General features: G+C 38.5%; 2 protein-coding genes across 2 annotated transcripts; one reads left to right on the top strand and one right to left on the bottom strand.

The window, feature by feature from the left end:
• The first annotated feature begins 136 nt into the window (after positions 1-136).
• On the top strand, positions 137-2,992 carry cbln4 (cerebellin 4 precursor). The gene is made up of 3 exons (XM_062458115.1): positions 137-727; positions 1,020-1,136; positions 1,524-2,992. Exons 1-3 carry the CDS (start codon positions 440-442, stop codon positions 1,719-1,721), a joined length of 603 nt encoding a protein of 200 aa, XP_062314099.1. The 5' UTR covers positions 137-439; the 3' UTR covers positions 1,722-2,992.
• Positions 2,993-17,357: 14,365 nt separating this feature from the next.
• Positions 17,358-19,182, bottom strand: LOC134018234 (probable N-acetyltransferase CML5). Its single transcript, XM_062458114.1, has 2 exons — positions 19,074-19,182; positions 17,358-18,604 (listed from the first exon to the last, which is right to left on the bottom strand). The coding sequence occupies exons 1-2, from the start codon at positions 19,090-19,092 to the stop codon at positions 17,850-17,852; spliced, it is 774 nt and encodes a 257-aa protein (XP_062314098.1). The 5' UTR covers positions 19,093-19,182; the 3' UTR covers positions 17,358-17,849.
• Positions 19,183-22,683: the final 3,501 nt, after the last annotated feature.

Below are 22,683 nucleotides of genomic sequence, written 5' to 3'. Positions count from 1 at the left end.
AATATGATCTAATGCTGTTTAATGATGTCAAAATCATGGTGCACTAAGCGGACAAACAAGCCGCGCATTACGTAGCGCATCACCGCGTATAGTAGGCTACTCAGTCGTGTGCGTAATAATGAGTCGCAGGGCATGGGCTTCAAACCGGTCCGAGATAGTTACGCTTTTTATTCCAGACTAAAACGCTATTTCATTTCTGCGTTTTCTCTTTTTTCAAAAATAAAACTTATTAAAATGTGGCAAAGACAAAATCATTGGTCGGATCACCTCTTACACCAGCTGTCATCGTTTGAAGATAAAGATTTAGAAAATAAATTATATATGTTTTCATCTTATGTAGCAAACTGCTGGATCCAGTGAGAACATTTCACAGCGTCAGAGGCGTCTGCGACTGAGGGCTAGTGGAGACTCGCAACTTGATACAGAGCATCTTTTTAAGATGGGGTTGTTAATCAAGGCAATGCTAAACTCTCTTGTCCTACTGCTCAGTTGGGCTATGATACCGGAATTTGTGGGAGCACAGAATGACACAGAACCAATTGTCCTAGAGGGCAAGTGTCTTGTGGTTTGCGACTCAAATCCGACTATGGATTGGAAGGGTTTGTCTTCTCCACTCGGTATCTCTGTGCGCGCAGCAAACTCCAAGGTGGCTTTCTCTGCAGTTCGGAGCAACAACCATGAACCATCGGAGATGAGCAATAAAACAAGAATCATATACTTTGATCAAGTAAGACGATTCATCAATTTATTATACAAAACAATAAAACAACATTCATTTTGCCCACACTTTTTTGTAAGAATACTTTCTGGACATTTCAAAGTTCAGTTAAGCTATTATTACCCTATTTCCAACATTTTACGCCTTATCTATATCTTACAGCAGAGATAATTCTCCTTCAGGTTATTCATTTTTAAATAATGGCGCTGTTGCATACTGAGACTGTGATCAGTGTTGACCCGAAAAAGACTGTGTCGAAAATGTTTTTGAATCAAAAAATGTATCTGTGCTTCTTTTTCAGATTCTTGTGAATATAGGCAACTACTTCACACTGGAATCCGTATTTCTGTCACCTAGAAAAGGAATCTACAGTTTCAACTTTCATGTTATCAAAGTGTACCAAAGCCAGACCATTCAGGTATGACTAACCTTTCGGACACATCTATTAAAATGTACTTTCTGTAATTGGATTTCATACAAGTAATATTGTTTTTCTTGGAAAGACTACATTTTATTATAGGTCCTATGACAGTATGCACTCTGTCATTGTTTGAAATTCTGTCTGTGGCTCTTTGTTTCAACTGTCACTGTCATTTCAAGTCTTCAAATGTAAACCGTTGTTATAAATGTCCTACATGACATGCATACTCCTTTAGAATACTTTGTTTGCATTGGAAAGTATTTGCTTTCAAGTCATTCAGTATTTACATCCCGTCACATATCTAACTAAAATAGGAAATTAACGATCCTTCTCTTGTCATTAAATCGTTCTTGAGTTGAAAGCTGTCTTGCTTGTATCCTGCAGGTGAACTTAATGTTGAATGGGAAACCTGTCATCTCAGCCTTCGCCGGTGACAAAGACGTGACACGGGAGGCTGCCACCAATGGAGTCCTGCTCTATCTGGATAAAGAGGACAAGGTTTACCTTAAACTGGAGAAAGGAAACCTGGTTGGGGGTTGGCAGTATTCTACTTTTTCTGGTTTTCTTGTATTTCCTCTGTAAAAGAAGAACTCCTCAACACAAGTGTTTTGTTTAATCAAAACTTTCCTTCATCATTTGGATCTAGACAAACAGATGGAAATGTTGGATGGCCATGGATAAAGGTGTGAATAGTATTTTTGAAAGCTTTGACATTTGCTGGGTTATTTTACAGATGCAATACTCTTTTTGTTTCTGACACTATACCATTCTATACATTTTAATGAGGAACGCCATTGTTTCACAACAAGATCTTCAAATGCCAAATGCCCATAATGCGAGCATTGAATATTTTTCCTACCATGGCTCTCATACGACCTCTTTTCCCTTTGGTTATGGATTTGTTTTCTTAGGGAGTGTGACATATGGGGTACAGTCTCAAGAAGAAACTGTGATCCAATGTGCAATAGCAAGCCCAAGAATGAGATAACCCCCCTCTATCTACTAGTCACACACTGGATGTAATAAGCTGGGTTTCAGTGGCAGAGTCTGTTCTCAAGGGTCATCCTCTACAATCAATTCACAAATAGTTTGCTAATTCCTGTGTTGGACTGGAGGTTAGAAACCTCAGTACAAACAAGACATCCTGCAAAGGGCTACCAGCAGGTCAATGCAATGATTAACCTACTATTAAGCAATTTGGCATTAATAATGACTAGATGTATTTACTGACAGACTAGGACACCTAATTGGACTCACCCTGAAAGATTCAGCAACACATGAACGCAGGATAGCTTTGGTAAAAGTCTTTTCTGTTCTTAGACTGTGGATAAAGAAGCAAACATTGCAGAGATGAACCAGCCTGGACCATCCTCAGTCATTAGTGATGTCAAAGCAGAATGCTGCTGACTACATAGGCCTGCACTGCAAGTAAGTGCAAAATAAGTGGACTTTTCATACTCCAAATATTCCCCTTCTGAATCCGAGGCCTTCGAAAACTCCTCATGTAATCTTAACTATGTAGGAATACTGTTAACACTTGGTTTTATACACGCTTGTTAATTTATTGTTTATATTCATCAATTTAGACCTAAACAGTGTGGTTGTGCATTGAACTAATTTGACTGCCTCTATAAATTTGTGTTGTGTGCTGAGTTTGATGTCAAACATTACCTGTAGCCTCTGCAAGTCGATAGACAGTATGTGATTTTTTATGTCATTGTTTAGAGACAGTGAATGCATATATGTGCAGCATTTTCAGACTAATTCAGAAAGATTGGAAGAATGAGCCACAAATAGATTTACTGTATGCCACCAATAGATTAGTTTACCAGATTATGGCATTGATCTGATCTTTAGTTTACATTTACATTTACATTTAGTCATTTAGCAGACACTCTTATCCAGAGCGACTAACAGTAAGTACATTGACATTCCCCCGAGGCAAGTAGGGTGAAGTGCCTTGCCCAAGGACACAACGTCAGTTGGCATGACCGGGAATCGAACTGGCAACATTCGGATTACTAGCCCGATTCCCTCACGGCTGAGCGTTAGTTACTTCAGAACATTTGTTAATGTTTTTTCCCTCAACGGTTTTCAAATGCTGCTATATTTTGGGGGATTTTGACATTCTGGCATCGAGCGAGTTTGATTAACAGTTATAGTAGCCACACTCACTACAGTATGTTTGATCATACTGACTGCTGATGCCAACGGAGTCTGGAACAAGGAGGCCTGGAACATGTTCTGCATTATAATAACAGATTATCATCGTGGAGTAAGAAGATTAAGAAGGACAAATCCTTCAAATGAGTGCAAAGAATAATGTAAATATAAAAAATGACATGTTTACAGGTGTCTGTTGTGGCTTCTATGGTGTGACTATTGGATAATTCAACCACATTTGACTGCTTTACTTGATTCGTCATTGCAGTGTTTGATTCATGATGACTTGCTCCGTCACTGTAGCCTCACATTTGAAATTCTGAAATCACTTGTACTGTAGAACTTAAGAGTGAAGGCTGTGAATGAGTGAAGACTGTTTGTGAGAAGTGTTCAAATCACTGGATGGTTGTTAGGGAATAGAAGAAAATCACACTTTTTTATCCATAAAGTCGACCACCACTGTAATTACTAATCATGGCAATACTTTACATTATGGTTACATTGACTACTGTGTAACTACATAGTAATTGCATTGTAAAAATTATGTAGGGACAGGACATAGGATTTGTCCATTTGCCATGAATTTAAATGGTACCCAGTCTTAGCTGTATAGGTTATTACAAAAATGTAAGAAGGTACAATATGGGGCAGAGGTGTAAGGGCTAAGTGGATGTTTTGAAGGTTGTGTCACCAAAACAAGATCACTGTTAACATTCATGCACTCCTGGAAGGCCCAACCTCCCCATACCAAGTTTCAGTTGGATAATAATTGTAGCACTAAACCGCAATGAAGTGTAACTACATATAAACTTGCTATGTTCCTATGTAACTATGTAAACAGTTATTGCTATCTAATTACATGGTAGTTAATGTAACCTTACTGTAAAGTGTTGCCCTAATTATTTTTGGGAAATACATGTATGAACCTACTTCATGTAACTTAAAATAATCGCTGATTATGTGGCATGTATTACCATGTTCATTCATTAAAACAAGAAAAACTACATTTACTATGGTGGTACAAACTACATTTACTATGGTGGTACAATTTTATATTAGTAAATCCAACCAGAGTTAAGTAAATTAAGGATATTTTCATCACAAAATAATAATCTATTGGTCCAGATGTGCATTTGAATAAATGGATGAATTGTTGTTGGAGGGCCTTTTATCAGGCACACTGAATTTCTGCCCAATTAAATCTGAGGTATATACAGTGTGTGCTGAATCCCTATCCTCGTTTATTTAATGTGTTAAAAACGTGTATAGGCCTATATAAAAAAAACTGCTTAACAGCAAAGACAGTAATTTAATGCAGATTTTTAAAGAAAGACTAAATGTACTTTATGCCAGTCTTGCACGTTATTCAAACTGAAGTATATTAAAAACTGGTCTCCTGACTTGACACTCTAACTTTAAGCTGTTGTAGCCGACAGTCACATATTCACATTTCAACATTGTTGAAGAAGAAAGAAATCTCCCAGTGCAAGTCTGAACTCGATCTAAAATGTTAGATCCTTGAAATCAATGTCATTGTTGTGGAGTAATACATTTCAGTTCATTAAGACCCACGTACAGTTTTGAACCTGGCGACCTTGTCTGTTTATTTAGTCAGATGCATATACATTAGAATGTGTTCCACTGCTGTGCAGTGTCTGTGTGCTTTGATCGTACCCTGTGAGACACTGAACTGAATAGTAATTTACAGATAATTCTAACAAACAAAGAAAAGGACGGTCTGTTCGGAAATTCAAAACTGTGCTCTTGAGGATTTAAACGTGAAGAAAATTACTTTTCTGAAAGAGACTGAAGTTCAGTTGAGGAAGGATGAAAGGTTTCCTCAAAATCTACTTGTTAGCACGTGAACCGTCACATGGGATTTGGGACGTCCTTTCAACTTTCCACATTCAGTGAGGGTGTCTATATTATACCAATAGCAGGGTACCTCACACCATCACACCAGTATACATGGAATGTTGGAGAGGAGTCAGAGTTAAAACGTTTCAGGACAAACAAGGATCATCTGGAAATCTTGTCCAGATGTATGTTAAATCATATTGCACTGTTTATAGGTCTTTATGTGATACTATAGGTGTGATGATTTCTATGTAAGTACCCTTAAAGTGAAGTGTTAGGGAGAAGACGATGACTGTGCTGACATCTAGAACAGCTCATCCTTACATTTCCATATTTTAATGTGCTTTGAGCTTGACTGTTGTTTCTACCGGGACCAGCAATGATCATAAATATCCCCTTCATGGATTGCAGGCATAAGCTCATCTAATGAACGAAGCTAATGAATCCTCACAAACAGGCTTTTATTCTCGTGTTATGATTCTTATTCAGCCAGGGTTTCTTGTGGCGTGAGCATCTCTGGGTGAGAGACGTTGAGCCGTTGGAGGTATTTACTGGAGTGCATTCGTATTGGGAAAACTGTTTAATCTCTCTCTCTCTCTCTCTCTGGAACATTCTAGAAAAGATAATACCATTGAGTTCTTAGAGGGCTTATTCGTCAAGCTTGTGTAGTTGAGACATTGTCATTTCTGGGTTAACATTTCATTTAAAGAAGATGTGAAGAAGTGTTGAAACCAGATAATTTGATGGCATCCATATGAAATTAAAATTGCATTCAGTCCCATTTGGAGTGGAAAGCCGCTTCACCACCACATGTTCAGGATCATGACAGTGGAACAGGAAGGAGCACCATCACAGCAATCCACAAACCCTCTGTGACAAGGAATCTCTGTATTGCTTGCCTTTGAACGGCCAGCTTGATGACAGCAAACTTTTAAGTGCTTACCAGGCTGAGTGTGCCAGGGCCTTCGTGGGCAGTGAGTGCTTCCATTTCACCCGCCACCGAAGTGAGGCAACAATGCCAGCGCCGGGCCACACAGCTGTTGTCATGGTTTCAGCCTGTGCCTAGGTAGCGTAAGGATGATGCATGTCTCACTTGACAAACTAAGCACTGATGAAGGCTGTCTTTTCATTTGTTGACACAGAATATTTTTTTTAATATATTCCAAGCCCTTGGGGGACGTCCTTCTATCAATGCTTTTATCAGTGTGAATTGGACATAGGATGAATTTGGGAAGGCAGTAGTGTAACTTGAAAGATAGAAAGATCTTCAGATAACTCTCATTAGCTCTGCAGCACATGCTCTTTAATGCAACTACATAATGCATTCCTGAGTTCAATCAAGTCAACTATTTCACAAAGGTCATAAAATAATAATATGCTTGCTTCATGATAATCAAATAAACATAGGCATTCATAAGTTTGGCATTATTAGCAAAAAGTGAGTAAGACATTAAGCGCCTATTGTGTGGAAAACAAGTTCTAAAACATAAAATTTGATTTATGCTAAATTCTGATATTTCTGCAGTGCACACCACTAGAATAGAGAAGTATATGTAAATAAGCTAGTTAACGGCATGGCTGGTTGCTGGGTCTAGGGAATACAAAGCCATGTGTGCATGCAGTGCAATCTCTCAGAACACCTCTGTGACTGCAGCAAGTCTAGCTCTGATTTCAGAATGGCAAATGAAAGACTGATTTGGCCGCAATGGCCCAGTGACTGACAAGGCTGGAGTGACTGAAACACACAGAGTATGTGATCATCTTTCAGTCTGTACATTTCACACCTTGCCTTTTGCATGCTTCCAACCATGATGTGACTGGGTGAGCTAGTTTAGCTACTGTTGTTCAATCAAAGTCTATTTGAGGAATGGATGAACTTTCTTCTTCAGGCCATTCTTGTGTGTAACAGGTTTTTGCAGGGGTCTTGTGGTCTCACTGTATGCATGTTAGTACTTTGCTTCATGGATAAACAATTACGTAAATAAACGTTGGTACACAGTACCTAATCTCTGCTACCACTGGTGGTAATCTAAATGTTGCTAGAAAACACTTTCCAATAAGTATGCTGTCAGATTTGTAAAATAATATCCATAGAACCATGGTCTGAGGTTGATAACACATTTATTCAAATACATAATTTGTGAGGGTGCATGGGTACAGGGAATTTCCCTTTAGTACAAAGAGCTCCACTTTAGTTGTGGGTTTGATTCCCACCTCAGGAACCGCATATTTGTTCTGTGTATTTACTATATTAAGTAAATGTAAAAAAAAAGAAGAAAGGTAATTGTTACATAAAGTAAACATCCTTATAAGGTGACATCACAAAGAACTGACGTATTAAAATAAACTTTCATTAGTAAGAAAAGTTTTATTGTTCTGCATCCAAAACATTTGGTTTGGATTGCAGCATCAGAGCTTCTCTAAGCTGTGTGTATTTTCAGTGATATGGAACAACATGGATGCTCCGTTCCATCACCTGTTCAAAGCAACATCTAGAACATGTCTACCAGCCATTTGTCTCAATTAGGCCCTAAACCCGGAGAATATCATGCAGCAATCCCTTGCTCTGCTACATCTGCTAGCTAATTTGCAGCAACATGAAAAATCAGCATGCAGCTTTTTGTAGAAGATGGTGTAATGCAAAGTGTTACAGTAGTAGTACAAGATTCCATGTTGACATAAATTCATATGCAGTACAGTATATACACCACTATATCTACCACATATTGTATACTGTATTGTGCTGACCAAAACTTGCATTTTAGTAACATTTTAACATGCTGACTTTTATGATTGAGAGATGATGTTTGGCATTACCCATCATTCCCTTCAGCCATCATATACTTCAGGGTTCATCTGCAGTACACAACTTATTTTGATGATATTAACCACAAATGGCATGCAAAGCTTTTAAGATTCTGTAGCATTTCAGATGGATGCATTTGAGAGCAGGCTGACTTGCATTATGAAAGGTGATGGGCTCTCGGCTAATGGTGATCTGACTGGCAGAATGAAGAGGAGCTCCTATTGTCTCGCTCAGTTTGTGCAAAGAGAGAGAGAGAGATAGAGATGGAGAAAGAGAGATGGAGAATAGAGATGGAGAAATAGAGAGAGGGAGAAATAGAGAGATGGAGATAGAGAGATGGAGAAAGAGAGAGAGATGGAGAAATAGAGAGAGACAAAAGGACTCCTTTTTGACTGACGGCGGCTCACATAAGATTCAAATCAAAAGTGCATTAGAGGAACTGATGGACAATAAGCATGTTACTTGTGAAGGAGTATGAATATATAAAGTGACTGTCAGTTGGAATAGACGGGACAATACAGCAGAAAGTCTGATTATGAATGAGGATGCCAATTAGCAATAATCCATCTAATGACCTTTCATGATTCATCTGAAGGCAAAAGGGGTTAGTGCTGAGAGGTTATGAAGGGAGTTGCTTGACCTATCATCTGTATTTCAAATCATCACTTGTGGACGAGGCTGGGTTCTGTGTTGCTGCCACCGTTGTCTAGCATGTGGAACTGTGCTCTTCTCTGCCTGCAAACAAAGTTGCGGGGGCCATGACTTGCCTGAATTCCTATTGGTTGTACACGTTCTCTAAAATTAATCCACATGACATTTCAAAACAGTTGGGAGTTTGTATAACAGCCCATTATTGGATTGCATAGCTTCATTGTCACCATTCATAATTTCTGGTAAGTTCTACATCACTTTTATGGTTGTTTCTGTTACATCTGTTGAGCGGGGGGTCCTTGACATTATGATTTGCTGATTGGTGGTTGAGTGGTATACAGATGCACTTAGAACATTTAGAGCACTTGTGCAACTTCAATTTATTAGAGTAATCAAACAGAAACCAGATGCCGTTTTCCTGTGACTCATTTGAACTAATTTGATAAATGATTGACTGAGTAATGCACTTAGAGTAGCAGTTTTCTTACTTTTGTCTATGGTTGCATATAATACCAAAGACTAAGAATGGTTTGCTCTAGCCTCAAGTGGCAGGTAACAAAGCACATATTTGTATACATCATGATGTATATTGTTTTTCTTTGCTTAATCATTATAATTTAGTATGTTGCAAAGAGTTTCACCATGTTGTTGAAACTGTCTTTGCATAGTTGGCTAAAATCATAATTTTTTTAATCAATCCACTTTGAACCTCTGAAGAAACAGGATTACTGTACAAAATGTGCTTTTCATCAAGTTCAAAAATAATTAAAATAATACCCTCTTCTTCAATCACTTTGCTTCAAAAGTGCTTCTCAATCATAGTTTTGATTGACTGATGCAAACAGACCTCTTGGCCTTATTCACGCAGCAGGTGCTTTGCACTTCAAAAAATCTCTGACTGTATAAAAGAAAGTACTCATAAATCAATCGTAATACAGCATTTAATTCAAATGTTCTCAACAAGACATACAGTAGTCTGATTGCATTAATATTTCACAAACTCAAGAATACATGAGTCATAGTACTTTTAGAATTGAGATAAAACTCAGAATTTAATAAAGAAAAGTGTTAGTTAGATATCAAGGTTTGGATTTGACCCATCAAATAAATTACCCTTTTATACAGTTAGTTTAGTCAAAAGAAACATTGTTTTCTTTTCTACATTCTCTGTCTCAATGTTTGAATTCTGTCATATTGGTCAAAGGATATCTCTATGCCTTGAGGGGAGACAATCTGGAATGAACGCTTAACCAAAAAGTGCACTGAACCATTGTTGTCTTACAACAGTGGTATTTCTTCTGTTTTTGTAAAAACGTATACTATTGTGCAGGTCACGTCAGGTTGGACTCCATCACAAAGAGTGTGGGTCAACTGCTAAGTGGGTGTGTTCTTGTGAAGAACTCATACTCCTGGCCTATGATGATGCAAACTAGTTTTTGACAACAAATTGGTGTAACATCCTATCTATCCTACCTCATGATTTGTGACAGCTATGAGGGTTACATTTTTTAATTCTCATTCTATATACTGAACCACGACCTGTCTCCTTTTCCTAGTAGCAAGACATTAGATGGCCTTTACCAGCAGGCACGTCACTCACAATAACACATTCCAGACATTATGTGGTAACTCACTCATCATGCCTAAGGTTTTGCTGCATGAATATCTCACCCCAGTCATGACAGAATCACAGTCTAGAATGTCCTTGGGACAACCATCCGAGGCATTGCCGGAATGTTCTCATAAAAGAAATGATGATGCATTTTTAATCAGGGAAATAACTTTGCTCACTATTCCACTGTTTCAATCGTGTTTTAGGTTGTGGAATCTATTTCTTGTTTACCCTATTAAATATGCATTACATAGAGAGACTTGCTAAAAGATATCACTTGCTATGATGGGATTTCAAATTGTTGGATTATAGTTATCAATCTCATAGTCATAATTTAATTCCAATCTTTTTATCTGTGGGTCAGAATATTGTCACGATACCATGCATACAACATCAGTGAATATAAAACCAAGGATATGACCTCATTGTAATCCATTGCCAACACATTTTCCAATCAATATACTGTAATTAGGCTTGGAGAACTGTGCTACACCATTTCTGCTCTCTGAGACTCAACATGCCCCTACATTAATATGGTGTTTAGTAGGTAAGAGGCAATCGGAAATGAATCCAGTTCATTGTGTTGTTTTTGTTCTAGACAATCTCATTGTCCTTCTACTTGTTTAAGGCCCTGCAGCTCCATAGCAATGAAAACAGAAACACTTGCTGATAAGGAACACAACCTGACAATTGTTCTTCATATACTATATCACACTATATCACAGATTTCAACTGTGATCTCAAACGCATATTTTGCACTAAAGCATGATGCCGATTGGGAGGTGTGGGAAATTAGAAAAGGCAATCAATCAATGCCAAATGGTTGAACACTGAAGTATTCGAATGAGATAACTCATTGTACGGTCAGGAGGCTCAGTACACAATTGTCATTCAATTTACTATTTTAAAATTCACACAACATGTTATCAGTGATTAGCACATATATTATGTAAATGACTATGACTCATCACCATGTCACAAAAGAAACAAAAGAACAAATGCTGGATGTCCTGCTCTCTGGTCCTGTTCAAGCGACTAGTCTGTTAGTTATTGTATATTGGAGGAGTCGTCTTCACGTTGCTCAGGATATTTATCAGGGTAGATAAAAATGTGTTGGTTTCAAGTGGTGCAAAGATCCTTTATCCATGAGTTTAATTCTTATTCTATAGATGAAGTACTGATCAAGATAATAAAGGGAATTGAAAAGCTTTCAAGTGGCTTTAGGTGTATCTTTCTGAATGAGTCATATTGACCTGACTGTCCCTATGTTTCTGTCTACTCTCACTGATACATCCATCAAGTGGTTTTCTTGTAATGCTGCAGAAGGAGATTTTTAAGTGTATAAGAAGTTTGGAACTACACTCACAAGATTCAGTTCAATAATCCCTTATTGCAGTGACAGATCCAGAGCAGACTTATTGTCTGTAGTGTAGCCTTGGCCTTAGTTAGTGTTGGTCCCTATGGAAACTATTTGATGGATAATGCTTCACCACCATCTTTTAGTTCTCAGCAGCTTTTCCATAGTCATGAATCTGTTGATGAGGAGGAATAAGGCAGGAAGGAAACCTGCTGTGTGGGGTATAAAAAAGGCTAGGCCAGGAGCAAGCTGTATGGTGACTTGGCAGGAAACACAATCACTGTCCACCAACAATGAAGTCTCCAGAGGTAAAAGAAACATCCCTATTCTGAAGGACTTGGACTTCTCTGCCAAACCTGGAAGATGGTGTCTTTGCAGAAGCAGAGCAGACGGTTCTCCTTTATGCGTGGAACACAGATTAGTAAATATCCTTCTGTGTGTTTGTCCTCTGTAACTGGCTCCCAACCAACTGTTCTGCTTTTTCGGGGTAATAATTATGTATTTTTCAACCACAAATGTAAAAACAGTGGACTGGAGCTACTAGTTGTTTTCGTACTGGTTGGTGTGATGGTTCGTCTGGGCAATGAAGGAAAGGGAGACAGTCAGGTAATGGGGGATGAAGGCTTGTCTCGGATGCAGTGCAAGGTGGGTTATGATTGACGAGGTTGATGTAAACTGTGACTAAAGATACAACGCTCATTTCTGATCAAATACATCTTTGCCATTGTCTTGTCTTGGATGGCTATTTGAGATGTATACAACATTTTTGTATTACCAGTTCACCTGTAAGCATATTATAGCAAGGTTTTAGGGACAGAAATTACAAAGAAACAGCTACGAATTATTATGTGCAGCTCATGGGCATGGTGTTTGAATATGAATGAATTAATATTTGTGAAAACCCGGGCTTGATTCTGTTGTTTAATTGTTTTACAATAGTATTTCCTCAGCCTCTGTAACCGGAGGTCGTAATCCCATAAGGACTGAACATAGACACGCTGTCTCCACATAAGCTCATTCAATTCTCCTAAGATCTGTCACTGTCTATTGTTTTTATTAGTTTTGGTATATAAAAAAAAACTAATTTAAAAATTGGAGTCAGATAATTAAAAAGCCTGCTAAATCCACTCCCTGAAGATGCATGGAGCCCTCTGCAGTGTCTGCTGCTGTATCACATCACTGAGACTGCAGGCACAATCCATTTCCAAAGCAAGTAACCTTGTAACTGCCTGATTGAACTTGTGTATCAATGATGTTATCCTGTTTAAAAAGCAATAGCCTTAATAGGCTTTCAGCAGACAACAGTACTAAAGTAACACTGGTGTTGAGTATGGGGCCATGGTAAGTTTGAAATCATCAATCATCATCACCGTGTCAAACCGAGTGTTATGCTTCCTTAATGGTATCTACATTATATAATTTTGCTTTATATTTAGCAGCACATTTAAGTCAGTAAGAATTAGTTTGACAGATGTATGATGTTGGCCTTCTGAGGAAAAAAATGGAACCAATGTGCTGCCCTTGTGCTGCTGAACTGGCATAGGCACTATGGATTGTTTATAAATATCATGTAGCTTTGTCAAACTGTCGAACATCTAATACCCTTGATAAATGTCATCATGAAAAATGTAAGTTGTTGTTCTGTCAAGACCCATTAGGTCTGCTATCTCGCATTCTAAGTCAGTCAATACTGTGTGTCTGCTCCATTAGAATCACTTTAGGAATCATGGTTCACCTTGACACAGGCTGTAGTCATATGTCTTCTTCTGAGAGCAGCCAGTACTCGCTTACCAGGGAGGGAGTGGCAACAAGGCAACACTTCCTTTAGAGGAATGCTTTTTCTCGTCAATGTTTCAGTGTCTCTCTGTACCACACAATATACACTGGATCAGCCAGCACAATATGGCAGATGCTATCATCACAGTTTTGCTGGTTTGATGAGCCACACTACAACTTTACACACTGATCTCTCATGTAGTCCATTTGATCATAGACTTACATGTCCCCAGAGTGGCAATTTGTATATCTCCAAACGGTAGGTTACCACACATTTAAAATCAAAGATGAAAACAAGAATTCAATACAGTGACTGCAAAAAAGTCAATAGCAGTGATCGTAACTATGATGAAGGATGATGTTCAGGAGGGTGTCTTGTGGCTGGATGGTTTGTTACTTCTTTATTTAGGTAGTTGGTGTTCAAGTGACTCCTCAAAGCCATTGCAAATCCCCATACTAAAGATGTCAGGCATTTTTACAATGGCTTAGGAACCACCCACAAGAACCCAGCATCCAAATCTTAACCCTTTATGCATGACTTCACAAAGGGGCTAATTGGTTGTAGGAACGGTGTAAAGTAGTTAAGACTACATCCATGAAAATCTCTCTTTATTAGCATCAACTTAATAGTTATGGTCCATTTCTCATCTGTTTTGAACCAGACATGCTATTCTCTTTATTAATTTCCTGTGACACATGTCTTCACTGAGGCAAGTCAGTCCATGAATCACTTTTAAATACATTTTTGTTGTTGCTTGAAGGCATTAAATGTGTCAATGACTTAAGGATTTTAATAGTTACTGCAGGCTGTGATAAGAAGGTTTTGTTCCATTTTGAACTTCTTTATCGTAAAACTTTGTGGCAAATCGATTTAACCTGGGAGTCAGGTGGCTGAGCAGTTAGGGAATCAGGCTAGTAATCTGAAGGTTGCCATTTGACTCCTGGCCGTGCCAAATGACGTTGTGTCCTTGGGCAAGGCACTTCACCCTACTTGCCTCGGGGGGAATGTCCCTGTACTTACTGTAAGTCGCTCTGGATAAGAGCGTCTGCTAAATGACTAAATGTAAATGTAACAGAGCAAAGCCTTTTACTGTTCTAGACAATACAGTGAATATTTTTTTTTAACACTGATTAATGTATCTTTGTAATTACAACATACATTATTGCAGTTGTGAGTTGACCTATGGTCAGGGCCCAGGAAATGAGTCTGCTGTCTGGGACATTCATCCACCAGGGTTATGTTGATGTGAACACTCATTCAGTAATGATTCATTAACAATTCTAAAGTTATTTATATTCATATTGACCAATATTTTCATTTTTAAGTTTCAATGCAGCGTGATAACAAGAAGGAGCCTAATTGTAGTTTACTTTTAATTTGGAAAGCACAATAGTAGCAGTATTCACTCTGTCCAATATGGTTAATATTTAATGTAAATAATCTAGTTAATAAGATCTCCCCTGTTTCACATATTATGTGGCGTCAGGTGGCTGAGCGGTGAGGGAAGCGGGCTAGTAATCTGAAGGTTGCCAGTTCGATTCCCGGCCGTGTCAAAATGACGTTGTGTCCTTGGGCAAGGCACTTCACCCTACTTGCCTCGGGGGAATGTCCCTGTACTTACTGTAAGTCGCTCTGGATAAGAGCGTCTGCTAAATGTAAATGTATATTATACCTGTTAAGGTCTCTACAGTGTGTGCTGTGCTCTAATGTGTTCCTCTTTGAGAAAAACATATTTATCATTTTTGAACCATGCAGTGAATGGACAAATTGACCAATTATTTAGAGAAAGTGCAGATTCTGCAGAATGCCAGCTCCTAAATGTGCAGAATTGGGCATTGCTGTATGAGCTATCCATATACATTGCAACTTGGCATGCTTTTGTTACTCAAGGGTGATTTAATATTTAGAGTAATTGGCCAGGTGCTAGTCACTGTTGTGAAGTTCAACTGCAAAGCTAATAAGGAAGTTCAGAAGTACACAACAAAGATGGAAAGTGATTATATGAGAGTCTGGTGATTGGCCTAAGATGATGCATGATCTAAACAAATGCACTTCTAGCTCCAAGACAACAGCAATACACAGTTGTATTTCATGGATGTCATTTATCTCAGTTATATGCTACTGTCTAATATGGCACAATATACAGAATGTGTGTTTAGGTTGGTTGAGGGGCAGTTCTATGGCCGTATGTGAAGCCCTCTGTGACATTGCTTGTAAAAAGGGCTATACAAATCAATTTTCATTTGATTTGATTTGAGTGTTTGCTACAGAATATAAAAAATCTGAAAGGAAGATACATCTTAATAAATTAAAACTATGGGATTTTGATTATATTTGTTTTTATGAATACTTAAAAATGAATTAACTTGTGAAGTTATCAAAGGTATGTCTTCAAAACAATGTTTTCAATTGCAGTGCCTGGGAATTGGTTTGCACCTTTTAAAAGAGAGATCAAATCAAACTTTTGTTAAAATGAAAGTGTTGCAAAACATTTTCTCAGGACTGAAAACCCAAAGCATAGCACAATACTGAAAAGTTACCAGTAAAAGTGACCCTTAACTATCCAAAGACATTTTTCAGAGTACCTTCTGTTGAAATTATTTTGACGTTGAACTTTTATCTCAAATTTGATAAAACTTTACTAGTGTTAGCATGACAAAAAATCTATGAGGTAATTGTTACCATTTCAGGACAATCCTTTTGGGGAAACCAAGGCCACTGGAAGTACAAATAATAATAATCTTCATTCTATGAATGATTAACCCTTGTGCTGCCTTTGGGTCACATGACCCAAAGGCAGCACAAGGGTTAATCAGCACAAAGGTTCATACAAATAATTTTCTTTTAAACTTTGCAATGTGGGGGGTCTGAGACAGCCCAATGGTTAAAAGAAAATGGTTCACTTTGTTTTTGTATGCGGTAAAGTTGTCGCAATACGACGGTGGGTCACAATGACTGATGGGTCAGAATGACCCAAAGATAACATTAAGGCAAGAGGACCATGTATGCAAAAGAAAATTGGTATGCTACTGAAACTTGCAACTGAACTGTAAAAGAAAACATACTTTGGATGTTAATATTGTGCGGGGTGTTTACTACATAAGATGGGTTTCGGTTGCATTGCTATAAGCGTTTGTTGAAACCATGATAAGGTAATTGATTAATCAGACAGAAATGTTTGAACATGAGAAGAATTGCAACCAGAGGCCTTTATAATTGTGAATGGATGACAACAGGTTTAGTAGCATTAAGGCTCAACTTTCTCTGGCTAGTTCAACATCTGCTGGCTGGCTACTGGCCTAATCTTTTTTGACATGTGCAGGGAGAGTGATTGATGTCTTGATGCTGGAGACCATGTCTATGCATCTCAATGCCAAGCTGCGGTATCCTTTCTACTGAACTCATTTGGGACACACCTGGCATCTTATCAGCATTCAAAGTCCTTTTTTCATGTGAGCTATCAAGGTAAACAGGTAAGTATTGAACAATGAACATGTTGCGTGATATTTTATTCAACTTATCCTATCACAGGCATTATGCATTATGGTATTAATAGTAGAAGGAGCTTTATTGAGGAGCTTTATTGATTTCCAAGTACTGAAGTATTAACAATTTAATAATTAGTGCAAGAAGGAAGGAATGAAGGAAGGAAAGAACATTTTATACATAAATTTGTAAGTTCAAAAATACATTTGTTACTGTTTGTGAAAAAAATATTCTAAAAGGTGTTCTATTGTGTGGTGTCCATAATCTCAGTCCAATGACCTAAACTGCCATTTAAGTTGCAAAACAGTGAACTCTTTATCCTGTCTTGTGCTACACGCACAGCTCTTTTAGCTCGAAAGAATTTTAAACCTCCTAAAGTTGGGATAGTATTGCGTCTTGCATTGGTATTTTAAGCAAAGAGTTTTGAGGTCTTAGAAGTCAGCTGGCATTAATTCCTCTGAGGCAAAGGGATTCAACTTTTCACCAGAAAGTAGCTTAAAAGAAAGTTTTTGTAATTTAATATCTCCTTTTGTAGACCGTTTATTTCTCAGTGGACAAAATAACAATCCATTATGTGATGTGTATATAGTTTATTTTGTGCATTATATCCAAGGATGTTTCACAAACATTAATTTGAGTTTTCTCAGTAAACATCAGCAAAAGTTGTATAAATTAATTGTGACAAACAGGTGAGATAGAATAATTGCCTTACTGTTTCCAATGCCCTGAGGTTATGGCTTTATAACCCACCACAAAGTAAAACCCTTCAATTGATTTTCTAAATAAACTAAATTAGTTTCGAAAACTGTAAAGTGGACAGAAGATACATTATGATAAGATATACTCTGTACAGTTATAGCTGTGTTTGTCCGCTTGTGAGTAGATGACGGCTGTATCTGGAGGTATTTTGGATTGGAAGTAAGCTGTGCTGTGCTGTATTACTAAATGGAGGTCCATTTAAGGGTGGATGAATGGTGCAGATGTCTACAGTAACTTCTGTCTTAGATAAACTTCTCCATACGCATCACATTGATTCTGGCCAACTTGGAGAACCAGCGGTTAGCATGTGTGTTACTGTGAGAGGACGTTTGAACAAAGCCTAGCTTATGATAAAGGGAGTTGGCTGCCGTCTGTGGTGAGCTGGTGTCCAGGACGATTCGAGAGTAGCCACGCTCCTTGCAGAAATCCATGGCCTTCTGAGCCAGCTGAGCGCCAAGGCCTTTGCGGCGACAAGCAAAAGACACGACCATGTGGGAAACCTCACCATAGCTACCATCACCTGCATCTTGGGCTATCTCTTGGGCTCCCATCATCCCTCCATTCCAGCCACCACTGCCCTCACTCTCATCCTCATCCTCTCCCCTCCTCCCCGTCACTGCCACTACACCGGTCACCTTGGACTTGCCATTGACCTCTGCCTCTGCCACCCAGAAGCCATTGTCGGGGTTGTCTAGGAAGCTGGCCTGAATGTCGGCCATGTCTGTGCCCAATCTTCTCTTCATGTAGCCTTCATAAATCTCGTGGCAGCAGTAGTACACCAGCCCAGCCCAGGCCCCCCCGAAGAGTAATGCCTGGAAGTAGGAACTTCCTCCCAGCACATATCCCGCCATGGAGATACTGAGGGCCACCCCAATGTGGTCTGGATCACTCATGGCCTTAAAGAAAGCCGGGTAGACGTGTTCCAAAATCCCATTACGAAACAGTGAGATGACGGCGTCCTTATCTTTGGCCGTGTACTCTCTGATGGAGTACTGCACTGTGTGACAGAGAAAAAGGGGGAAGGGATATAGATTCAGCTCGAGACTAATCTGTCTGTTTTTGCAATTAGAAAATCCTGTTGGATTTCACAACAGGCTCACATAACTGTGGGAGAAAATAAAGCCCTTTCACAAAGAATTTACCCTCTTTATGTCTAGATATAGAGTACTCCAACTTCAAAAATATAACACATTTATGTTAAATATCAAATACACAAACAGCATGTGTAAAACGTTTACAAATTAGTATGTTTTTCATGTTAGTCTTAACTAAACAGAAACATAATCAAATTTCACAGTTATTAGTTTGCTTAAAAAAAGTTGTTTCAAACCAGTAGTTTGAATGGAAATGACACACATCATCAGCACAGAATACTTTGAAGTGTTACCACACTATCTGGTACATGTCTAACATCCAACAGGAACATGGTTCACTGGGGACAGAAAAAAAGAGAAAATGTGACTTACTGTTATATTTCTGTGCCATGTTGTTATCTAACTCTTCTTTTTTCCTCACTCTCCACTTTACACAGCTCCAACTCCCCCTCCACACCTTCTCTCTTTCTGTGAACTTTAGCTACAGCAAGTGGTAAATACCCATTCACGGAGGCTTAAGAGTCATCTGGGCATGCTCACAAACACGCACGCATAAATGCACGTGCAAACACACACACACTCTCACGCACACACTCTCTCACTCACACAAAACACACCCATGTGTACGCATACATACACACACACAGGGAGCCATGTGCACTATTAATTGTGTCCCGTTAACTAAGCAATCAAATCCAATATCTGATTTGACTGTTTCTCAAACATCTAAAAAAAGCTGCAAACCCGTAGCAACACTTCTTGTTAAATGAGTTGGAGGACTTGGCTTTAGTATGAACACAAGACTGTTCCTCCTGTTCCAACTGTGTTGCTGTACTTCAATGAGAGGTTATGGGGAGATGAATAATGTCTGTTCCCTTGACTTTGGAGCTCCTATAGCCATAGTGACAGTGTCAACTGCAATAACCCAGGAGTCTTCTGACAAGATTACATTTTCCCTGCAGGAGGAGGGCCCTTACACCTGTTTAAATCAATAGGATCGCCTCATGAATCGCAGAGTACCGGAAGGTCAAGGAACTCTGGAACTTTCTCAAACCATTTCAAATGCTCCCATGAATTCTGAATTATTCAATGGTAGACATTACAGAATCAAGAGTCTGTAATCCAATGTAGAGATACATTTGGGATTAATCAAATTTCAAGAGTTTTGAAAAGTGGTTTGATATGAGGTGGTACTGTCATCCTAAATATTAACTATCACTTTGAACTAAAGCCCAAGTCATCATTAGACTATAGGTCGAAAAAACAACTGACTGACACACACCACATTTAGCACATACTGTAGATAGAGTCCAATGCATGTTATAAAACATAACCATCATTCAACACATATAGTTATGTTACTTTATCATTCAGAATATGAACCCAGTGCATAGTCACATCATTTGAATAGTTGCTTATAAAAATGATAATCAATAGTTTCATTCTGGAAACCTCAAAATATGAAAGTTTAATACCACTTTTCAAAGGAGACCTTGTCATTGAGCAAAACTGCAAGTGACAATAAATAATTCAGTATACTGCCTTTAATAACTACATTATACATCCCCTGCTATGCCTCAATCCCATTGGGCAAAAGCATCAAGAGATTCCCCCCTGAAATTGTGTACTTCAAGACAATACGACCCAAGTCAAATTACGTTAAATTGAGGTATTGAATGCTTCATATCTTACCTGTCATCTTTATTACGTTAATATTTCCAGTAGAGCTGTCACTAGAAGCAGACTGAAAAATATTCATGATATTCAGAATTTAGCTAAGCTAAGTTTGTTTACTTGTAAGTACCTGCCAGTAGTATTTGACTTTGTCATACTTCACAACCAACTGCAGCATCTTGGGTTGATGGTTAGTCCTACTGTTTGCTCCTTTATTTGACTGTACATCATGATAATGTTATTACAGCCAATCACAGAATCAAGTATTCACCCAGACCATGGTATAAGATAATGTTATTACAGGTGTGTGAAATGTCTACTAATTTTCCTTTGAACACTGACAGTGTAAACTTCAAGAAATATTCCACATTATATATTATAGGAGGAGTGTATTGTTGTGGAAATGTGTGATATTAATATATACTACAACTAACACCAACAGTATCATTGTATTGTTGTTTCTATGACAGCACATGTACATGTACTTCCTACAGAGAAAGTGTTACAGTGATAGGTATGTTTGCAAGTGTAGCTTACATTTCAGTGTGAGAACTTCATCCCTGGCAGAGTTAAACTGGATTTCTGACAGTGGCACCACACTAGAAGAACATTATTGTATTATTAACTTATCATATACATGATAAACTGATGCTTATTAATGTCATCAGTAAAAAATATAATTCTGACCCTGTCTTCACTGATCATATTTTTGACAAGTTCATCATTGGACTGATAAATAAGGACATTTCTAACCATCAACACCTTCAGGGAGTCTTGCTGACAACCAAGCAGCTAATTAAACCCGTGGCATCATAAACAGATTACCATAAATTGTTGTACCGCCTAAATACTGATTAGACACAAACACACCAAACTTTCTTCAACATGCACCATGCAATACACACACACACACACTACAAAGTGCGATATGTAACCACAAGTGTCAACCTTAAACCACAGTGATGTGGTTGGTAGACGTCTTATATGTACAGTACATTCAAGAATAACTTCACAATAGATTAGCTACATGAAACTGTTCGATGGAAGTCAGATGGGGAAGCTGGAAGTAAACCTTTAACAAATGAGTGGTGTTAAGTCGCTCTGGATAAGAGCGTCTGCTAAAAATGACTAAATGTTACCTTTGATACTGATCGAAAGGCAACAAAAGGTTTTATAGGAACTATATTGCAGCAAAGGCTCATTCCCTTCTCCCCCGAGGACAGCAGGCATAAAGAACCAAGCAGCCTAAAACTACAGGCCATCTATCACACTTAAAAAGCTGCCCACCTCTACTTTACCATCAACATGGGGAAACATGCTGGAAATTCAGGACATTATACAGCAAAGGATGAATCTACGGTGGGACCAAGAACGGAATAATAATCTCCCTGTTTCTCATTAGAACTGGCTGCTATTGTTTAAGGTTAATTATTGACCAGGGATGTGGCTGGGAGGTTTACAGGTCCCTGAATGGTTGTGTGGTTTATTAAGAAGTGATGTCTCCCAGACAAAGCAGACCCTGAAGGATACCTTTCAGCTCCTGTGGATCCCTGCTGCCTCTAACACCGCAGAAGGAAAGAGAAAGTGATTTGCTCTCAACAGTATCTTTCCTGTGTTGCAATGCAGCGGTTACAAGTCATTAGAAGAAGTGATGCCACTGCGTGGTTTGCTGGAATCCCTGATATGACTGACCTAATAACTGCCATTTATTGATGAATGGGATACAGGGGGAATGGGATGCAAACATAATTTACACTTCCGTGGGCAAAGAAGACACAGCGTTAACAAAAAAAGCAAAATGTGAAATGCCAAGAAAAACAGCCTCTATTACACTGCTGAAATAATCAGAAACAGGGTGTGCTATGAGACAGGTTGTACTGAATCAGAATGAGTTCCACTTTTTCTAGAAAATACAGCTCCTGCTGTTATGAACAAATTAATTGTGTTGAATAAAGAATGAAGTCATTTCCTGAGCAGGGTTAGAGTTTTGCACAAGACATTTGCCAGCTGCACTTCACCTGTATCCCCTTTGGAAAGAATGACAAACAATACTGTAATCTTGAGTTCAGTTCGATTCTGAACTCTGGGATCCATCTTCTGTGACACAATCTGAATAGCAGTATTTTTCCTCAGAGATCTATCTATTCATCTAACAGGACCACCCAGTTAATGGCACTGTTATTGCGAGAGGTTCAAGGTCTGATTAAATTGATTTAAAACCAGAAGTATCCACAAAGTGTTGGAATGCAGATGCACATTCAGCTATTTAAATAAAATGTATCTTTCTCTGCAATGGCTAATGCAACTT

The sequence above is a fragment of the Osmerus eperlanus genome, chromosome 4 (genome assembly GCF_963692335.1).
Source record: "Osmerus eperlanus chromosome 4, fOsmEpe2.1, whole genome shotgun sequence".
In the NCBI taxonomy this organism is placed as follows: domain Eukaryota; kingdom Metazoa; phylum Chordata; class Actinopteri; order Osmeriformes; family Osmeridae; genus Osmerus; species Osmerus eperlanus.
The sequence above is the reverse complement of the archived record's forward strand: the minus strand, read 5'-3'. Positions and strand labels throughout refer to the sequence as shown.